At 41.8% G+C, this 19034-nt stretch overlaps 1 protein-coding gene across 14 annotated transcripts in view; it reads right to left on the reverse strand.

Moving 5' to 3' along the window:
- Positions 1–19034, reverse strand: part of TASOR2 (transcription activation suppressor family member 2) — an 81780-nt gene that overhangs the window by 6438 nt on the left and 56308 nt on the right. For all 14 annotated transcript variants that reach the window (XM_017962531.3, XM_009213903.4, XM_017962530.3 and 11 more), the window contains 5 exons: positions 17382–17811; positions 9560–13405; positions 2600–2725; positions 1655–1808; positions 352–457 (listed from right to left, as the gene is read on the reverse strand). In XM_017962531.3, coding sequence (XP_017818020.1) covers positions 352–457; positions 1655–1808; positions 2600–2725; positions 9560–13405; positions 17382–17811 — 4662 coding nt within the window. The remainder of the gene's footprint in view (positions 1–351; positions 458–1654; positions 1809–2599; positions 2726–9559; positions 13406–17381; positions 17812–19034) is intronic.

Below are 19034 nucleotides of genomic sequence, written 5' to 3' on the forward strand. Positions count from 1 at the left end.
CATTCTCCTTAAAACGGTGGTAACTTGTAAGTATCCAAAAAAAGCATTAATGGTATAAGTTCCATATATTTTTTACAGTTTGTAGTAGTAGGGCTTAAATACAATATGGACATTTCATGACTGCTAAGTTTGACTCCCTTTTTCTGTTAGTCTAGATAAATACATGCCTCATACTGTTGGCTACGGTCACAGCACATAGCTTCCTTCATTGAATACAGAGCCAGCAGCCCTCATGCTCTTTATTGATGAAGGCCATTCCACTGCAGCACTACGCTGGAGCCCATGGAACGTGAGGTGTTTCTCCCCTTCCCCAGTGGGGCAGGAGGAACCATACACACAGCAAGTCCTTACCTTTCATCTTCTTTTAGCTTTTTATTTTCCCTGTAGTGAAGCAACCACTTCCATTTTCCATTTCCATTTAGTTTTTCCAGGATTTTGATAATTTCCTTCAGTTGAACTACAAAACAGAATAAACTCAGCAAGAGAAGATGACTTTAAGGTTACTTTTGGCTCATGCCAAGCCCAGTGATGATTATTTGTAAAACAAGAAAAAGACTAAGACTACACACCATCACTGGCGCTTATGTGGTTGGGCAGCATTCTGCTCTCACAAGCCCCTCAGCCTGGTCCCACCTGCTCACACTATGGTGGGAGGTAACTGTAGACACGAACACAGTGGAGTGGTCACCAGCAACTAGAGTTCTGTGTACAAATTGTGTGACAGAAGAGAAGCAGGAGGCCCAGTTGCAGTAGAGAAATGGGAGGCAAAAGTTTCTAAATACAGAATCTTTTTTTTTTTTTGAGACAGGATTTCAGCTGTCACCCAGGCTGAAGTGTGGTGGCACAATCTCAGCTTACTACAGCCTCAACCTCCTGGGCTCAAGTAATCCTCCATCCTTAGCCTCCTTAGCTGGGACTACAGACACACACCACCACACCACAGCTGGCTAGTATTTTTATTTTTTTGTAGAGATGGGATCTCACTGTGTTGCCCAGGCTGATCTTGAACTCCTGAGCTCAAGGGATACTCCTGCCTCGGCCTCCCAAGGTGTTGGGATTACAGACGTGTGCCTACAAATATTTAAAATCCCAATTTCTGTGTAGAAGTCACGCTGGTTAAGGTACATGCTGCCTTTGATCTAGAAGTGGTATCACTTCCAATGCGATCAGAGTCGAGGCAGGTTCACAGGTTTTAGCATAAAAATGCCCTGAGAGAAGTAAAGTATGAGTTTTCAAGTAGATGATTAAATAAGCTGACTTAGTAGCCATTTTTTAGATTTTTGTGACATCAAGATGGTAGGGGTGATGACATCAGAAATGGAGAAGGTTGATTTTAAGCAAAAAATTTAATATAGAGTTGCTCTGACTTGGCAAGTGAAGGGACTAAATATAATAAAATCCTGATTTTAGCTGCACTACTGAGAGGGAGGGAACTCAGAAGCAAGTGTGGTGGTAACAATCAGTTAACAGAGGTTAAAAGCATTGCTATAAGAGAATTACTGTATGAAAATAGCACAGCAGACAGCAGAAATTATGCCCTCAGTAGGGGGCAACTTTAGAGCTGATCATTTGTTTTGGATGAAACAGTATTTAGGTCACTGGGTGAGAAGCTGATCTGACTTCAAAGAAACAGGAAAAGAAAATAAAGACCAACCTAATGTTACGGCTTCTAGTATCTTGTCATCTGTTATCACAAAGCCTCCTGCACGAAACAGTTCTTGGTAGGTGTGATCAAGAACATCTCCGGGGCTGTCTACTCCAGCAAAGATGACACTGGGGAAATGCTTCAGCTTCAGCAAAGAAGGAATCTGCATGACACGAAAAGGACCCCCGTGAAGAGAGGCTCACTGGGCATATTTTCTTAGACACTCCCTTTCTTTTTTATCCAAGAGAGTCAAGGTTCAGGAGCAGCTGAAAATATTTTAACCTGGATTACCGACTGGTCATTCTGCCCTGCATGAAGCATGTTAACTGAGCTCGTCATCACCAGGGGCTGCAAACTCATCAAAATTAGTTCATTAAAAAAAGGTCTCAAACTACCAAAGGTTGGAAATAATACATCATGAGGGAAGAGAGCACATCTGAGGTTGTAGGCACTGAAAAGGAACCAGTCAGGTCACCTCACTTCACCTCCTTCGTCGCCAGCTCCCCTCGGTGCCAGCACTGATGGCTGCCTGCTGACAACGGCAGGTTGATGCACCCAGCCTTTGTCCACAGTTGGGTCTTCCTGAGACAAGCAATGACTTTGATTCAACTAGCTGGTAAATATAATGGTTCAGAAAATTTCCAAAAGGTCTTTTAAGGCAAGATTTCTTATTGTTAGACATCAAGTGATGCAGATTTATATTTTGGATGAAAAAATGTAGCAATCTCACACCTAAGTCTCCCTTAGTTAATATGTTTTTTTTTAAAACTATCTGCCCTACAAATAACTTGGTAATATTGCAGTATTCTGTGATACACTATCTTCCCACTTAAAGGCCCAACATGTCCGTTAGCTTCTCTTCTACACACAAAAAAAGAGTGATGAGTCTGATCATTACAGAACAACTTATGTGCCTGAATACATTTCTTTGTAAGAAAGGTATTTCCAACCTACCTGATGCAAATGTGATGATATATCTTCATTTCTGATGATGATGATTAGTGTATCATCCTCTCTGTGGAAAGCTTGACAGAAGTGCTGAGGTTCAATTTCTGTATGGCCTCCTTTCCTCAGAAGGTTCTGAAAGATTTACAAATAGCCATTACTAAAAAAAGGATACTTCCACAGAACTACCTGTATCGTTTATTAAAATAATGAAAAGCATTACAGCCTAACAAGGCAACCAGAAATGACATTTGTCTTATTACTAAATAAGCACCTTTTATATATAAAATAAATGACTCAGGTTTTGTTAACAACCGGATTTAGAAGTTGATTTCAAAGGCAAAGTATCAAAGGCTGATTTTATTTTAGAACATCAGAATAATCTACATAAATGAGTTTAATCTTCAAGGTATCAGCTACCTTTTTTTTTTTTTTTTTTTTTTTTTTGTTGGAGGCTCGCTCTGTAGCCCAGGCTGGAGTGCAGTGGCCGGATCTCAGCTCACTGCAAGCTCCGCCTCCCGGGTTCACGCCATTCTCCGGCCTCAGCCTCCCGAGTAGCTGGGACTACAGGCGCCCGCCACCTCGCCCGGCTATTTTTTGTATTTCTTAGTAGAGACGGGGTTTCACCGTGTTAGCCAGGATGGTCTCGATCTCCTGACCTTGTGATCCGCCTATCTCGGCCTCCCAAAGTGCTGGGATTACAGGCTTGAGCCACCGCGCCCGGCCTGGTATCAGCTACCTTGAGAATACCAGATATATACTTTAAAAATGCTACCTCTAGTTAAAACATTTCTAGAGTTTAAAAAACAATACCCATAATACCCATGTATTTCTTCACCATTAATGGGGACTGATTTTGGAGTCAACAGTCCCTTGGATCTACGTCTTAGTATAAGATAGGTGATGCAGTTTAAACAGCATGCAACTGTACGGTGCCACTGCAGTGCAGTCCAGTACAATAAACACACAGAATGGCTCCCTAATAATCCTGGCTGGGAGGGTAAGTTTGTGTTAATTGAGTAAATTCTGTAACCCTACCCTCCCTTTGACTATTTTTTTTTTTTTTTCTTTTTGAGACATAGTCTCACTCTGTCACCCAGGCTGCAGTAAAGTGAAACAAACATAGCTCATTGCAGCTTTGACCTCCTGGGCTCAAGCAACCCACCTACCTCAGCCTCCCCGGTAGCTAGGGCTACAGGTGCACACCACTGGGCCTGGCTTTTTTTTTTTTTTTTTTGCTAGAAATGGAGGTCTATGTTGCTCAGGCTGGCCTCAAGCAGTGTAGCCCAAAGCTGGCCTCAAGCAGTCCTCTTACCTCAGTCTCCCAAAGTGCTAGGATTCCAGGCATGAACCGCTGCACCTGGCCTTGACATTGTCTACCTGGCTGAAGGATTCTGGGTTTCTGTTATTCCTAGAAGACTGTCTGACCATCATTTATTTCCTTCATAAAAGTGAAGTGTTACTTTGATCTGTTTCCCTTGGATCTTTTTTTTTTTTTTTTTTTGAGATGTTGTCTCACTCTGTCACCCAGGCTGGAGTGCAGTGGTGAGATCTCGGCTCACTGCAACCTCCGCCTCCTGGGTTCAAGTGATTCACCTCCCTAAGCCTCCCAAGTAGCTGGGATTACAGGTGCCCACCACCATGCCTGGCTTATTTTTGTCATTTTTAGTAGAGAAGGCGTTTCACCATGTTGGCCAGGCTGGTCTCGAACTCCTGACTTCAAGTGATCTACTTGCCTTGGCCTCCCAAAGTGCTGGGATTACAAGTGTGAGCCACTGTGCAGCTCCCTTGGATCTTTAAACAACTCAAATTTTGGCTATTTCAATTCATTCAAAATATATGGTATGATTTTCAAAAAAATTATGAGATTTAACGAAGAGCTTACTAAAATATCTAAGCATAAATCTCTAGTCTTCATTTATTTGACTAACAAATTATGTGAATGAATACATTTTCATCAAATCCTGTGGTGGTCTGAGTTATTCTGTCACACCCTCAGATTTCAACAGTAAGGAAGGGTCTTTCAGACATGCCCTAGTGGGCCTAACATCCCATTACTAATTAATGCTTCAAGATTCTCCAGGACAAAAGGATTATCCAAGATACGTTTCTGAGCTTTTAAAAACATTTTGGGCCAGGCCTGGTGGCTCATGCCTGCAATCCCTGCACTTTGGGATGCCAAGGTGGGAGGACTGCTTGAGGCCAGGAGTTCAAGACCAGCCTGGGCAACATAATAGTGACACTCCACCTCTATTAAATTAAAAAATTTACATATAAAATAACATTTTGCTCTTTATAGTACATTACTCTCAAGTTTATTTTGGAATGTGTCCACTTTCTCAGTTGACAAGTAGTTTTACCTTTGCACATTTATTTTCTGTTGTAAACAGTGATACCACGTGATAAAATATTATGAATCTAGAAGTACTCCTGCTATGGAGTTTGAGACCAGCCTGGCCAACATGGTGAAACCCCATCTCTTCTAAAAATACAAAAATTAGCCGGGCGTGGTGGCATGCGCCTGCAATCCCAGCTATTTGGGAGGCTGAGGCAGGAGAATCGCTTGAAACCAGAAGGCGGAGGCTGCAGTGAGCCGAGATCACACCACTGTACTCCAGCTTGGTCAACAAGAGCAAAACTTCGTCTCAGAAAAAAACAAACAAACAAAAAAACTCCTGCTATGAATAAAACTTTAGCATTGCTATACTCTCTTCTTCATGAAAATTGTATCACTTCATCTGGAAAGGAAGTGAGAACTAAGATTACTGCTCTGTTGTGGAGTCTCGCTCTGTCGGGTAGGCTGGAGCACAGTGGCTTACTACAACCTCTACATCCTGGGTTCAAGTGATTCTCCTGCCTTAGCCTCCTGAGTACCACAAGCACACACTGCCACACCCGGCTAATTTTTGTATTTTTAGTAGAGATGGGGTTTCACCATGTTGGCCAGGCTGGTCTCCAACTCCTGACCTCAGGTGATCCACCTACCTCAGCTTCCCAAAGTGCTGGGATTACAGGCGTGAGTCACTGCACCCTCTGTTGCTTTTTGAGAAGATGGAAGCTAAAAGAAACCAAGTATTTTGCTCACTGTGCCAAAACATGTACGTGACCATGATGCTAACTTGGTTGATTCTAGAGTCACTCTAGCTCATGTCAGGGTATAGGATGTATAATTAATCAAATAAAATTAACCTTAATTCAAGGTAAAATAAAAAAACTAAACTGATTTCCAGATTGCTTTTGGAGGCTGAGGGCCTACAGAAAGACTGAGAGTGAAGACCATTCAGTATCTTTTCAACTACAGTGCTGCTTACCGAAATGGCAAGGAACTTGGAGCAAAGACAATAGAGGGAATATAAAACCAAATCCGGCAACCATTCATTAAGAACCTTGGCAAACAGGCCAGGTTTGGTGGCTCACGCCTGTAATCCCAGCACTCTGGGAGGCCGAGGTAGGCAGATCACGAGGTCAGGAGATGGAGACCACGGTGAAACCCCATCTCTACTAAAAAATACAAAAAATTAGCTGGGCATGGTGGCGGGCGCCTGTAGTCCCAGCTGCTCAGGAGGCTGAGGCAGGAGAATGGTGTGAACGTGGGAGGCGGAGCTTGCAGTGAGCTGAGATCGCGCCACTGCACTCCAGCCTGGGCAACAGAGCGAGACTCCGTCTCAAAACAAAACAAAACAAAACAAAACAAAAAACAAAAAAACCTTGGCAAACAAAAGGATCCTTGGCCGGGGAAAAATACAATTAGGTTAAAGAGCAGATTCCACACATTTGAAAAAAACCATTTACAGTAACATTTAGTTGACTCAAAATATGAGCCATCGTGCAGAAGAACAGTGTTGCTGACTCTAGCAACAATGGAGTTTCACGTTAAGGCAGTGACTATCATTTTTCCAATCTGTACTCCATCTGCTAAGATATAGCTCTAAAATGCAAATATGATGCTACTTGTTAAAAGATCTTTTACAACGAATCACAACCAGTTTTTAAAGATCTGTAAAAATCCCTACTCCGCCTGCTTCACTTGAAAAAAAAACCTTTAAAAAGATTTTTTAGAAAACTTTATCTCTGGTAGTCTAGTGGTTAGTGGGAAAAAACCCAACAGAACCTTTCCAGTGGCTCCCAGAGACCTCAGGATGAAGTCTAAATGGCTCAGTGTGACTCAAGGCCCTGCCACTGCCACATGAGGCATGAGGCTGTTCTCTCCCACAGCCCAGCCCGAGCCTCTGGCTGACATGGCTCATTCGCTCTGACCAGCCCTCCAGCACCAGGAGGCTGTTCCCTGTGGTGTGTTTGCCAGCTACACACCTCCATATGAGAAAAGCTAGGCAGACCAAGAAATCTTTATGCAGCTCTGTGGTTTCGGCAGTGGCCTCTGTACTCCAGATCAGAAGTGGTCTTGTGACCCTGCACCCAGGGACATTGTAACAATGAGGGACACATGTCCCTCATTACTAAGTAACTCGTTACTCAGTAATCCAGCGCCCATGGACTCACCATGTGGCAATCGGGAGTTAGCACAGGAAATCAGCAGAAGTGATGTAAGTGAGGTCTAAGACAGACCTAGCGGGCATGTGGAACCGACGTACGGCATGTCCAGTTCTGCACATGGCCTGCAGACCCCTTATGCTCTGCTTCTTGTGCTGCAGCACTTCCTGAGGAAAGACCTCCCCGGCCAGGCCAACCACCCTCAATGCGTCCTCGTGGCACCTGCGTCACATTTACCATCACTTTCATTTTACATTTATTTGTGTGACTCTCTTAAAGAATCAGTGTTTTCCTGTCCCATTAGACTGTAAGAATCATGCCAAAAAAGCAACATCCCCCCCGCCCCACCTGGACACGCTGGGGCTCTGGGGTAGATACTAAACAGGACTGCTGGCATCTGAATGGAGCTTTCTGCTGCAAGGGTGGGGGAGGGCAGCTGGCCCCTCAGGTCAGGGAGTTTGGGGAGGTCAGGGTTAGTGCCTCAGTGAGGGGTCTCATTATACCTGGGGTTGGGAGGAGGATCGGGGAGGGGGACTTGGGAGGGATAATAAGTCAAAACACTGAGGATAAACAGTCAACCTCAGAGAAGGGAGCTCCACACATGGAGAAGGCTAGCACAAACCTGGCAGTACTGGACTAGAATTGGGGATGAGTGTGAACTCCTCTGTTTTTGCTTTTTATACGTAAATAGAGATATAGATATATGTATGTACATATGTACATTTATTGGCTTTACGTGCTGAGAGGACCTAGAAGCAAAGACACCAAGTGGCACTGAGTTCATTCACCCAGTGCCTAGATGGTGATCCTAAATGCCACTCTTCACTAAAGAGTCACAGCTCCTTGGAGAAATGCTTGACTTCAAAGTAAGGGAAAGGAAAATACAAGATAAGCCTGGAACATTATGTTACACCCCAAAGTAAAGAAGTGCCCAAAGAATTATGGCGAATTGTCAAAAGGACACAGAAGCCAACTTCAAGGGACTCCCACTGGCTGGGTCTGGGACAATCTAAGTATTAAAATAATGAAGAAACAGATGATAACCCTTTAAGTAAAACAAAATGTGCCATGGCCCATAGTGATACAGGTAAGCGAATGAATAGATAAATGGAAAATAAGGGAAAGCTCTATTCTACAGCAGAATGCCAACTAAGAAATGCAGAAGGAATCTGATGGAATTTCAGTATCACTATTTGGCAATCATCATAGTAATAACTGATTCAGATAAGAATCACCAGTTGATGTTAAATCTAGTGGATAAAAGCCTGATAAAGAATAGGATTTTATACAGTCTCAAGTATCTTCCAACTTATTACTAAGTTCAACATAACTTTACATTGGAGAAACCTGGTAGAAATCATCTTAACCAAGTGAAAAGGTTAATATACCAGTAAGGAGATCAATCCATTGGTGCCTCCTGATACAATGAATGCACTGAGAAGAGCAGCACATGATATCTGAGTATTCTCACCTAAAATGCCTAAGTCATGGAGAAACAACACATGAACACAAATGCAAGGAAATTCTACCAAATAACTGGCCTACAATCTTCAAAACTGTTAAGGTCATAAAAGATAAGGAATAACAGAGGAACTCTTTGCAGACTGAAGACATGACAATTCTAGACACCTATGATCCTGGACCTAGATGAGGTTAGTGGAGATGGTCACATTAATTAATATTATATTAACTTCCTGATGTATAGGGTTGTTCGGTGGTTAAAAAGATGAATATCCTTGAACTTAGGTAATATACATTTAAGTATCAAGAGGTAATGGGACACTGTGTGTGCACACATTTGCAAATGGTTCAGAAATGTTAACATTGGGGTATCTCGGTAAAGGGTACTATTTCTGCAACCTTTATGTAAATTTGAAATTAAAAACAATAAATTTTTAAAAATGTTGTCTATACCCAAAATAGAAGAGAAATAAATTCTGGAAGGATAACACAATGAAGTTAATGGTGAATCAAGACAGGTTCTGGCTCCGCCCATGCCAGAATTTCACCATGGTTCCATTACTTAAATTTAAGGACTATATTACTCCATGTACTCACCATAACATCAGTTATCCTAACATTTAAATTAAAAGAAAAATACATCCAAAACCAGAAGAGGTCCTACTTGACAATCTACACTAATGGAGGAACACAGGTAATAATACTTTTCGAAAAATCTGTATTTTAACATTGGAATGTGTTTGTATTTACATTTGAAGTACGGGCATGTCTACACTGGTAACTTTTTGTGAAAAAAAGTCACTGCCCTAATTCTGGAACATAATACTAATTTTCAAATATAGTACAAATGGCAGATCCTGCAGAAAAACATTTAGTAGGCTGATAAAGACTAAGCTATGAAATTTAAATCCTATGTCATACCATGATTTCTTTTTGATGGCTAATATGCTAAATTTATTATTTCTAAAACTAAAATTAGCAATTAAAATAGTATGTAAGACATGACTGGCACTTTACCTTTGTTCTTACAAAGAATGATTTGTCTTCTGTTTCGACAAGGTAGAACAGGAAGGTACTTTTACAAGCCTCTTTCACAACACTTCTTAGTTTGATGTGCAAATTGCTGCACAAGTCTATGATTATGTCTTCAAAGGAGATTGACCGTCCTGGGAAAGGCAGATACATCACTTGAGCAGTGGCTTCTCCAGAAGCATCATTTAGCTCTTTGTCTTGGAAAACGACTTGGTTGCTATTCTTCATCACCTTGTTGAATTCGGCATACTCATTGAGAATAAGTGAGATATCATTCCGAGATTCCTTCAAAGTACTGTTGTATTTCAGTTTGTTAAGGTGGAATGAAACAGTCTGACTTCTTTGAGAATGTGTAAGATCTCTATTATGACTACATCTCTCTCTCCAAGAGGAAGAGTTGTCCAGATTGCTGGCTGTGTAGCCTCTCCTGGGCTGCCCCTGTGGTCTGGGATCTGACTCCACAACTGTTACCAGAAGGGGGCTTCTGCTCCTAGGTGCAGGATGCAGAATTGAGGCCTCAGATATTTTTGTCAAAGGGAAAGCACCAATGGAGATCTGGGTCGGTAACTCCTTTGGAAAGACATTGGTGGAGGAGGCAGAATGCTGAGAATCCCCATTCTTTATGGTCTGTTTTAGCTTATGTGCAAAACGCAGATACTCCAGGTCCAAAGTGTTCTGGGTGAGGTCGTCTGCCACCTGCCAAGTGCTTGTCCAGGAGCTGGGCAGGTCACAGTTTGCAGTGAAACTCGGGTGCCTCCTCAGGCTGTGTGAAGTTCTCATGGTGTCTTTGAGCTCTTTTGTTACAGAGAAGTTGGCGTAAGTCCTGAGGATCCCGTGGAGATCTCGGATTTGGACGTAAGGCGGCACACACTTCTCTTCTTTCTTTACCCTAGTGGTCCAGTGCCCGGGAGGGAGGCTCATCTCCATGCCTGGAACCTGGCTAGAGCAGCCCCAGTCCCCTTGGTGGTTGTGGAAGTTCAACGATGACTCACAGCCATCTGTGGGAACATCTTCTTTTTTCCTGGTGTAACTACCTCTTAGAGTACAAGAATCCTCCAAATCGCATTTGGCATTTCTACAATCACCAAGCAGGTCTAGATCAGAATCTCCAGAAAGCAGTTCATAGTGCATGTCGGAATTCCCACTGACCTCTGCATCTCTGCCTAGGGTTTCAGAACCAGCCTGAGCCCTGAGCCCCTCCCCACCGTTCTCAATTTCTATGTGCTCTGTGGATATTCCACAAACAGAAGTATCAAAGGATTCTGAAACAAAGGAGGCCAAAGGCTCTTTACTGAGATTTTCCCTGGTGTCTGCTGTATTTTGGTAGGGACTAGCACAAAGGGAGGAAACCCCAACATTCAACAGCTCCTTTGTTTCACATGTTGACACATCTTGCAGCGTGTGGATGGCTTTGCATTCGCCTTTTAGAGAAGATTTGGTGTTGGACTGAGGGCCAGCAGGGCCTAGACCTGTGATTTCTTTATGTAACTCAGCTTCAGTTTCACCATTCTTAAGCAAACTGGCCATCCTGACTGCTGGTATTTCCTGTGCTTGAAATGCCGGCTCCGCATTTATTGGTCTTACATAATGGGTTAATGTGGCACTGTCTGAGGAAGAACAAAGTGTGGGGACCACTGAGCACATGCATCCCTGTGTAGAATAAGCTCCATCAACTGAGGCAGTTGTCAAGGACTTCACCTGCAGATAAACGCCTTCATCTGTTTTCAAATCACTGGTAAGGAGATTGTTCTGACTGCTTTTAGGGCTAGTCTGCTGTTTTACTATACCACTTGGTACGGCTGTGGAAACCAATGTGTCAGACAAAGACATATTTTCAGTAACATTTCTGGGACTAAATGGAGGTGCACTGGACTCCAAGACAAGATGTTTTAAGTCCAAATTTCTGTTTTCTACTCTAATTGGCTGCAATGGATTTCCTGATTTTACCAGTTTTTCAGAAGGACTGAAGTCACCTGTGTATTCGGCAGCTGAGGCAGGCTGGTTTAACTCCCTACCATAGCACTGCACCTTTCCTGAGAAAGATAAACCCTCGTCATGCTCACTTGAGACAATGTCCTCAGTTACTTTACCAGGAAGGGTTGGTCTACCTGTTCTTCCTGGATGATCAGTTAATATTAGAGGCATTTCAGCAGAGACCTGCATTTGTTGTACCTGGGTAAAGTTATCTTGCCCCACTGGATGGGTAGGACCAACAAAAAAATTTTCTTTTTCTGTTATGCCTAAGTCTTCTGACACACGCTGGGAGATTCGGTTGCTCTTCTCACACTGTGTACCATGAAGTTTTAAAATGCATGGAGTCACAGCCTGATACGGTCGTGTCTCTTTAACTGGTACTGGAGGTTCAGGACTAGAAGCTGGTGATACTTCCTCAATTACAGAATCAAAGGGAAAATCAGAGGTCACATTAATTTCCTCTGCAATCTCAAGTGTGCAATTTTCTTTAGAAAGTATTACAGTAACTGGTTGTAAATTATCCCCCTTTCTCTCCTTATTTTCTACTGGTTCTTCTGACACTGTGGGATATACTGACGCACTGTCAGCAGAATTCACTTCTCTGCTTTCTGTGACAGCCACCTCTTCTGGTTCACCTATTTCCTCAGCTACATCTTGAAGTTCTAAATTTGAAAATGGGGCCTCTTCAAATTGCTCTATTTCACCAGCTGGCATTTCTTCTCTGGGACTTGTAGGTGGTGATATTGTTAGAGCTAAGTCAATGTCAGAATCTTCCTCTGATAACTCTAGGCTGACCTCTCTACTCACAGCCAGCCTTCTTTGTTTGATAAATACTGAATCAAACTCTTCAAAATTCATATTTTCAGTGTTGGGACCATTCTTGTCATTCTTCCTCAGTTCTAAAGAGTCACCTGATGTGTGGCATCCTGATGAAATGCAGTTCAGTGAACACTGCTTTCCCAAGGCAGTAGAGGCTGCTGATGAGTCCACTTCAACCTGTGTCGGTTCTACAAGCCCTTCTGAAGACAGGCTGAGGAGACTCTGCGTCTGCGAAAGGAAATTCTGAGTGCACCTCACTTCTTCACTCGGTAATAGATAACTAGAACTTTTAACTAATGATAATGCCTCCATTACCATTGCTTTATCAGACGGTAATGAGACTGGAAGAGGCATCTCTTTCTGTAATGAACACATTTCTTTATCAAGTGTCTCTCTACCTACTGAGGAGGCACAAAGGTACTTAGAGCCTTTCTGTCCTGCAACTACTAGAGAGGAAATGTCCCTCAGGCCTTGTGTTTGTGCCTTTTCCGAGGTGGATACAGGATGTCTAAGGCTTGCAGCAGGTGATACTTGCTTAATCAACTCCTTATTAAAGGTTGTAGGTTCATCAGCTGTATTTACAGCTTCTGTCTGTAATGGTACATGTGCATTTTTTTCAAAGATGAGAGTAACTGGTTCTGGATTAATCATTGCACACTCCATATTATCATCCTTTCTTTCCAAGGAAGGGTGACATTCATTGTTTATGGGGCTGCCATGTTGGATAAGGTCCTGTAAAGTACCTGTTTTTGTTTGCATTGCTGCATCAGGAACATCCGCTTTGTTTTCAAGGGTGCTACACACAGAGCTCTGACATATCACTGGCTGACTACCAGTCCCATCATAAGTCCTGGTGAATGTGGTTTGAGTAACAGTGCCACTGTAAGAAGCCACTCTTGTGCTATCCAGTGGCTGAACAATTTCTTCTTCATTAGGAACAGAGGGTCCATTAGTTCGTGTACTTCCAATACCAGAAAGCGCAAGATTAGAAGTCTTCAGTTTATCGAATGATTCTTGTTTAGCTTCTTCCCCAATTACCTGAAATGGCCAAAGTAAAAAAACAAAAAAAATCAGTCACATAAAATGTTTTTTATACAATTATATGTACATGTGAAGAACAGAAAAGATAAAAATTAATTTTAGTTTGTGAATGTTCTTTTGAATTTTCTAGCTGAAAATATCGCAGGGTACAAATCAAGCAAATCCCTCTTTTAAAGGCAGGCTTAAAATACCCCCAATGGGATTTGTTTTCTTTAAAACCATACACAGAGGAGACCTCCAAAACTTTCTGAACTTTGAAGCTTTTTTCTCTTTTTAAATGAGCTTTTTGGAAGAAAAATAGCTAGACTACTGACAATTTAAGACTTTAAATGCAGCCTGTTTGCTACTTAGCACCACTTAATCCAGAAGTGTAGCACTAGAGAAAAAGCATTCAATTTTGTTTTTAATAAATTAGATTATTTTTATTTTTTTTTAAGACAGGGTCTTGCTTTATCACCCAGGCTGGAGTACAGTGGAGTGATCTCGGCTCACTGCAACCTCTGCCTCCCGAGTTCAAGTGACTCTCTGCCTCAGCCTCCCGAGTAGCTGGGATTACAGGTGCATGCCATTATACCCAGCTAATTTTTGTATTTTCAGTAGAGATGAGGTTTAGCCATGTTGGCCAGGCTGGACTCAAACTCCTGACCTCAAGTGATCCACCCACCTCAGTCTCCCAAAGTGCTGGGTTACAGGTGTGAGCCACCGTGCCCAGCCTAAAAGATAATTTTTAAAAAGCAAAGAATAACATTTTTAACATCCGTTTTCAATTAGACCATAAGTACACTATCATCTGAAACTTTCCCATGAGGCAACAGAGTAAATTAATTACTATCCCCTGTACTCAGAATACATTGATTCTAGTAAATAAAGGCCCCTCATCCCTTAGCTATCTTTTTTTGCATAAAACTGGGGATACTTTCTTTCTCATCTTAATACCTCCTATTGTACAGGGCAATTGAAAACTTATCAATGTGGTTTGCATTCATAAACTGAACTAAAAGGAACTGATTCAAACAGTAGCAAGCAGGATTTAGGTTAAACATGAGCAGAGCTATCATCTCAGGACAGTTCTGATAACCTCATAAACAGGTTGGTGTTTGTTTTTTGTTTTATTTAAAGCCTCAAGCATGGTCTTGTCCAGCATATGATAAAATGAACTGATGATACAACTGATCATACCTCTGCAATGCTGGAAACACCATGCTTATAAACTGCCTGCCATGTCTTGAAGCGTACATGTTGGAAATCAGGAACTGTGTTCAAAATCTCTTGTTAAAAACATTTCTGTCTTAGGTAGGGCGTGGCCTCTCACACCTGCAATCTCAGAACTTTGGCAGGCTGTGGCAGGCGGGTCGCTTTAGGCCAGAAGTTCAAGACCAGTCTGGCCAACATGGTGAAGCCTAGTCTCTATTAAAAATATAAAAATTACCCAGGTGTGGTGTCATGCGCCTATAATCCCAGCTACTTGGGAGGCTGAGGCAGAGAGTCACTTGAACCCGGGAGGCAGAGGCTACAGTCTCAAAAAAAACCAAACCAAACCAACAAACCCATCTCTGGCCGGGGCAGTGGCTCATGAGATTCTGTCTCAAACAAAACAAAATAAAACAAAACAAACAAAAAAACAATTTCTGGCCGGGGCAGTGGCTCACGCCTGTAATCCCAGCACTTTGGGAGGCCGAGGCAGGTGGATTGCCTGAGGTCAGGAGTTCCAGACCAGCCTGGCCAACATGAGAAAACCCCGTCTCTACTAAAAATACAAAAATTAGCTGGGCGCGGTGGTGCATACCTGTAGTCCCAGCTACTTGGGAGGCTGAGGCAGGAGAATCACATGAGCCCGGAAGGCAGAGACTGCAGTGAGCCGAGATCACACCACTGCATTCCAGCCTGGGCGACAGAGACACCGTCTCAAAACAAAACAAAATCTCAGTCCTGTAATCTCAGCACTTTGGGAGGCCGAGGTGGGCAGATCACCTGAGGTCAGGAGTTCGAGACCAGCCTGGCCAACATGGTGAAACCCCGTCTCTACTAAAAATACAAAAATTAGCCAGGTGTGGTGGCAGGCGCCTGAAATCCCAGCTACTTGGGAGGCTGAGGCAGGAGAATCAGCTGAACCCAGGAGGCAGAGGTTGCAGTGAGCCAAGATAGTGCCACTGCGCTTCAGCCTGGGGGACGAGTCAAGACTTCTTCCCAAAACAAAACAAAAAAACAGAGTCAGAGTCAGCAGCGTGGGGCTGAGACACCAGAGTTTTAAGAGAACAAAGTATTACAAAAGTCTTGATAGTCAGTGTCCTTCTGAGAACTTTAATGGCCCTCCCAATCATGTGGCTGGTAACGTTTAGCCTCAGTCCTAAATCTCACCATGACTGTACTCTTAGTGAAATGCAAATCGTGACAATCTTGATATATTTATATTTCGATATATTTTTACTGCAGGTAAAGTATAATGCTTCTAAAATAAAGTCTGATAATTCAGAAAGAGTACTCAACTAAACACATGACTAGCAGCAACATGCTCTTGGTTTCTAGTGGCTATCATGCCAGAATCCCCTTCACATTCCGGTGTGCCAACTGGTGGAGGGAGTGTGATAGCATACCTGTGTGCCTTTCAAGTACAGGCACAGCATTCAACGAGATGACAAAAAACCAAAACCTATGTAAGTACATACTAAGGAGATTGTTAGGAATCATTGATTTGAACAGTCAGGCTTGCCAAAGTCATTGCTAAAATTAGTACTGATGATAGTTAATTATATATTACCACAACAAATGGTATTTTATAAGAAACTAGCATGTATATACGTTTTAATCTAAACCTCCCTGATTAAACTATATTTTCTTATTCTAAGGTGGTGATTCTTAACTGGATTTTACATAATTCTTTGAGAACAGGATGGAACTGCTGAATCCCATCTTTAGAAAAAAAAAAAGCACATACATAGTTAACGTTTAGGTTTTCTAGACTGGAATCTTGGCTTGACAATTTTCTATGTGACCTTAGGCAATTTCTTTACTTCTCTGTGCTTTAGTTTTGTCATCTGTGTAATGGGGAGATTAATAGTCTTTAACTTATTTGAGAATGAACTGAGTTCATGTGAGTGAAGGGCTTAGAACACTCACTATCCGGCACACAGTGACTCAGAAATCTTTAATTCTCATGATGATGACAATCACTTGAAGATATTCACCAGTTTTGTGAGGCTCACCCAAGGACCTCCAAGTCCCCAGTGACCCCGGGTACAGGAACACTGTCTACTCTTTGTTAAGACAGGAATCATAGATGCTGCCCAAACCCAAGCAATATTATTCTAGAATAAATTTGGGTTGAAAGCTTTAAAAGGTAGGTAATCTTATCAATTCATTTGCTTAGAATTTTGTTAACAACTTTGAGATTTGCTCCAGGTAAAATCTGGATTATCTGGCCTGGTTGAATGTCAGTTGAGAACAATGGAACAAAACGAAGTATATTTTCCATATTTACAAATAGTTATTTGCAATGGGTCTTCTCTCACAGGTCTGGCATTTTACTATTCCAGCATCTGTCTTCAAACATAATTTTAATACAAGTAATTTTAGTTTACTTTAAGGTTTATCAAAGTATGTCTAATATTTATTATTGCTATATTTGATCCTTAAACAATATTCTACATAAGACATGACAGGCATTAGTCACCTCTTTTAAAAATTAAGGAAATAAGCAATTTGCCTCAAATTATGGTGGGCTCCCAGGTCATGTGGACCCTATGACACTTTTCTACTCTGTTTTTTTTTCAATCAGGATGGCAGGTAAGCTCTACCTGCAGACAATTCGAGGACACTTCATGAAAACTAAGTTTTTGGTGTAATAGTTCTTTACATACCTTGAGAATTCACTGTCCTAAAATTTAAAAATTCCTTGTTTTGAATGTGATTTTACATATAAACTTTTTTTCTTCCAAAATAATGCCAACATTTAACAGTATTCAGCCTAACGTACCTCATTATTATAAGAACAGACGAAATCCTGGTTTTCTAGGGTGTCTGGATGACGCTTTCTTGCAAAAGTTTTTTTCTGTTCATTCTGTACACAGAGTTCCAAGCCTTGGGTAAGTGGTGTTTTAATGAAAGGAAGCAAGCAGTTAGGATCACGGAAGGACACTTCAGCAGCATGAGCCCTGGAAATTTCGTTAGTCTCCAAGAGAGGGTCTGCAGAACATCTTTCCAAACCAAGGCACTCCTCAATTTCACTGAGCTCACAAGATTCTAACGTGCTATTTATAGACACATATTTTGCTGGGTTGCTGTGTTCTACAACTTTTCGGGAAGATCGTATGACTTTGTTCTGATTGCTGTAAAACAGAGCTACCCACATATGAAGTAAAAGCTTCACTTCTTCCACATTATCAGGCAAATCAGTATTCCAGGGCCTAAGAGTTTACAGAAAGAACACATGAAAATCATTGAAAATGGTTATTTTAGTTGATTACCTACCTTATCATAAGCAAGTGCCTCCAACACTAACCTTAGTTTTTGTTATTTTTAAAATTTACAGATATGAAACATGAATGAGTAAATATGTAGTTGACTTAACAAATAATTATCAATCTAACCCACTCATTTTACAGAGACAGGAACTGAGAATCAGAACATGTAATTGCCTTCCTTCAAATCACAAAACCTGTATGGCAGAACCATGATCTGAACATGGGTAGCACGTGTCTTTTACGTCATACAAATTCACTCTGGACACAAAATACTTATTGTAGAAACAGTTTCACCAATACCCAAATCCTCATCACCATGTGTTTGCTAAGTCTGGCTGATTCATTTATTTTCCATTTTTAATAGCTGAGAAAGTCTGAAGATAAAATCTCTCTCTGGGCAATTCAACAGAACTATACTATTTTCAGATTATAGTTGTGAAAAATATCCTGAAACTGTAAAGGGAGACAGAAAACATTTCTGGCCCTCTGGCAGGCAAAAGGATGGCAGATCGCCAGAGTATGGTAAGTTAGGGGGGCTGCAGAGTTGGGCAACAGCTAAACAGGAAGTTCTAAGGAAATGACCTTTATGAGTATATATGAACATGTGTATGGAAGAAAGCCTGACAGCTGTAGAGTCCATATAGTCAGATGTGAAATAGTTCATTAATAGGGAGCTGAATGTCACTTCATGTAGCTAACGAGTGCTTCTTGCTAACAGTAATGGTTACCATTTATTATTACTACTGGCCAGTCACTGTGCAAAAATCCGAATATATGTAACCTCAGGATGCAGCTACATACTTAAGTGTTGGCGACAGACTGTCATCCACCATTGATGTCACCTGAAAATCTGTTAGAAATGCAGAATGTCAGGTCTGTCCCTGAGGAGAATGCATCAGAATCTGCAGTTCAGTGAAATCTCTAGATGAGCAGCACACGTAATTAAGAAGCACTGTCCAGAAGCAAGACACTTGCCCAGGATCACAGGAGGTAAGAAAGGGAAAGAACCTGGGTTCAAACCTACACTCCAAAGATGGTGCTGGTCACCACTCTGTTATTATTGCCTTGATTCCTTCTTGAGGGAGATCTATAGAACAATCTTATGTGAAACTACTTAGTCCTATCAATCTGACCAATTTACCAAGCTACAAGTGATTTTTAAAATG

The sequence above is a fragment of the Papio anubis genome, chromosome 11, assembly GCF_008728515.1.
Source record: "Papio anubis isolate 15944 chromosome 11, Panubis1.0, whole genome shotgun sequence".
Classification (NCBI taxonomy): domain Eukaryota; kingdom Metazoa; phylum Chordata; class Mammalia; order Primates; family Cercopithecidae; genus Papio; species Papio anubis.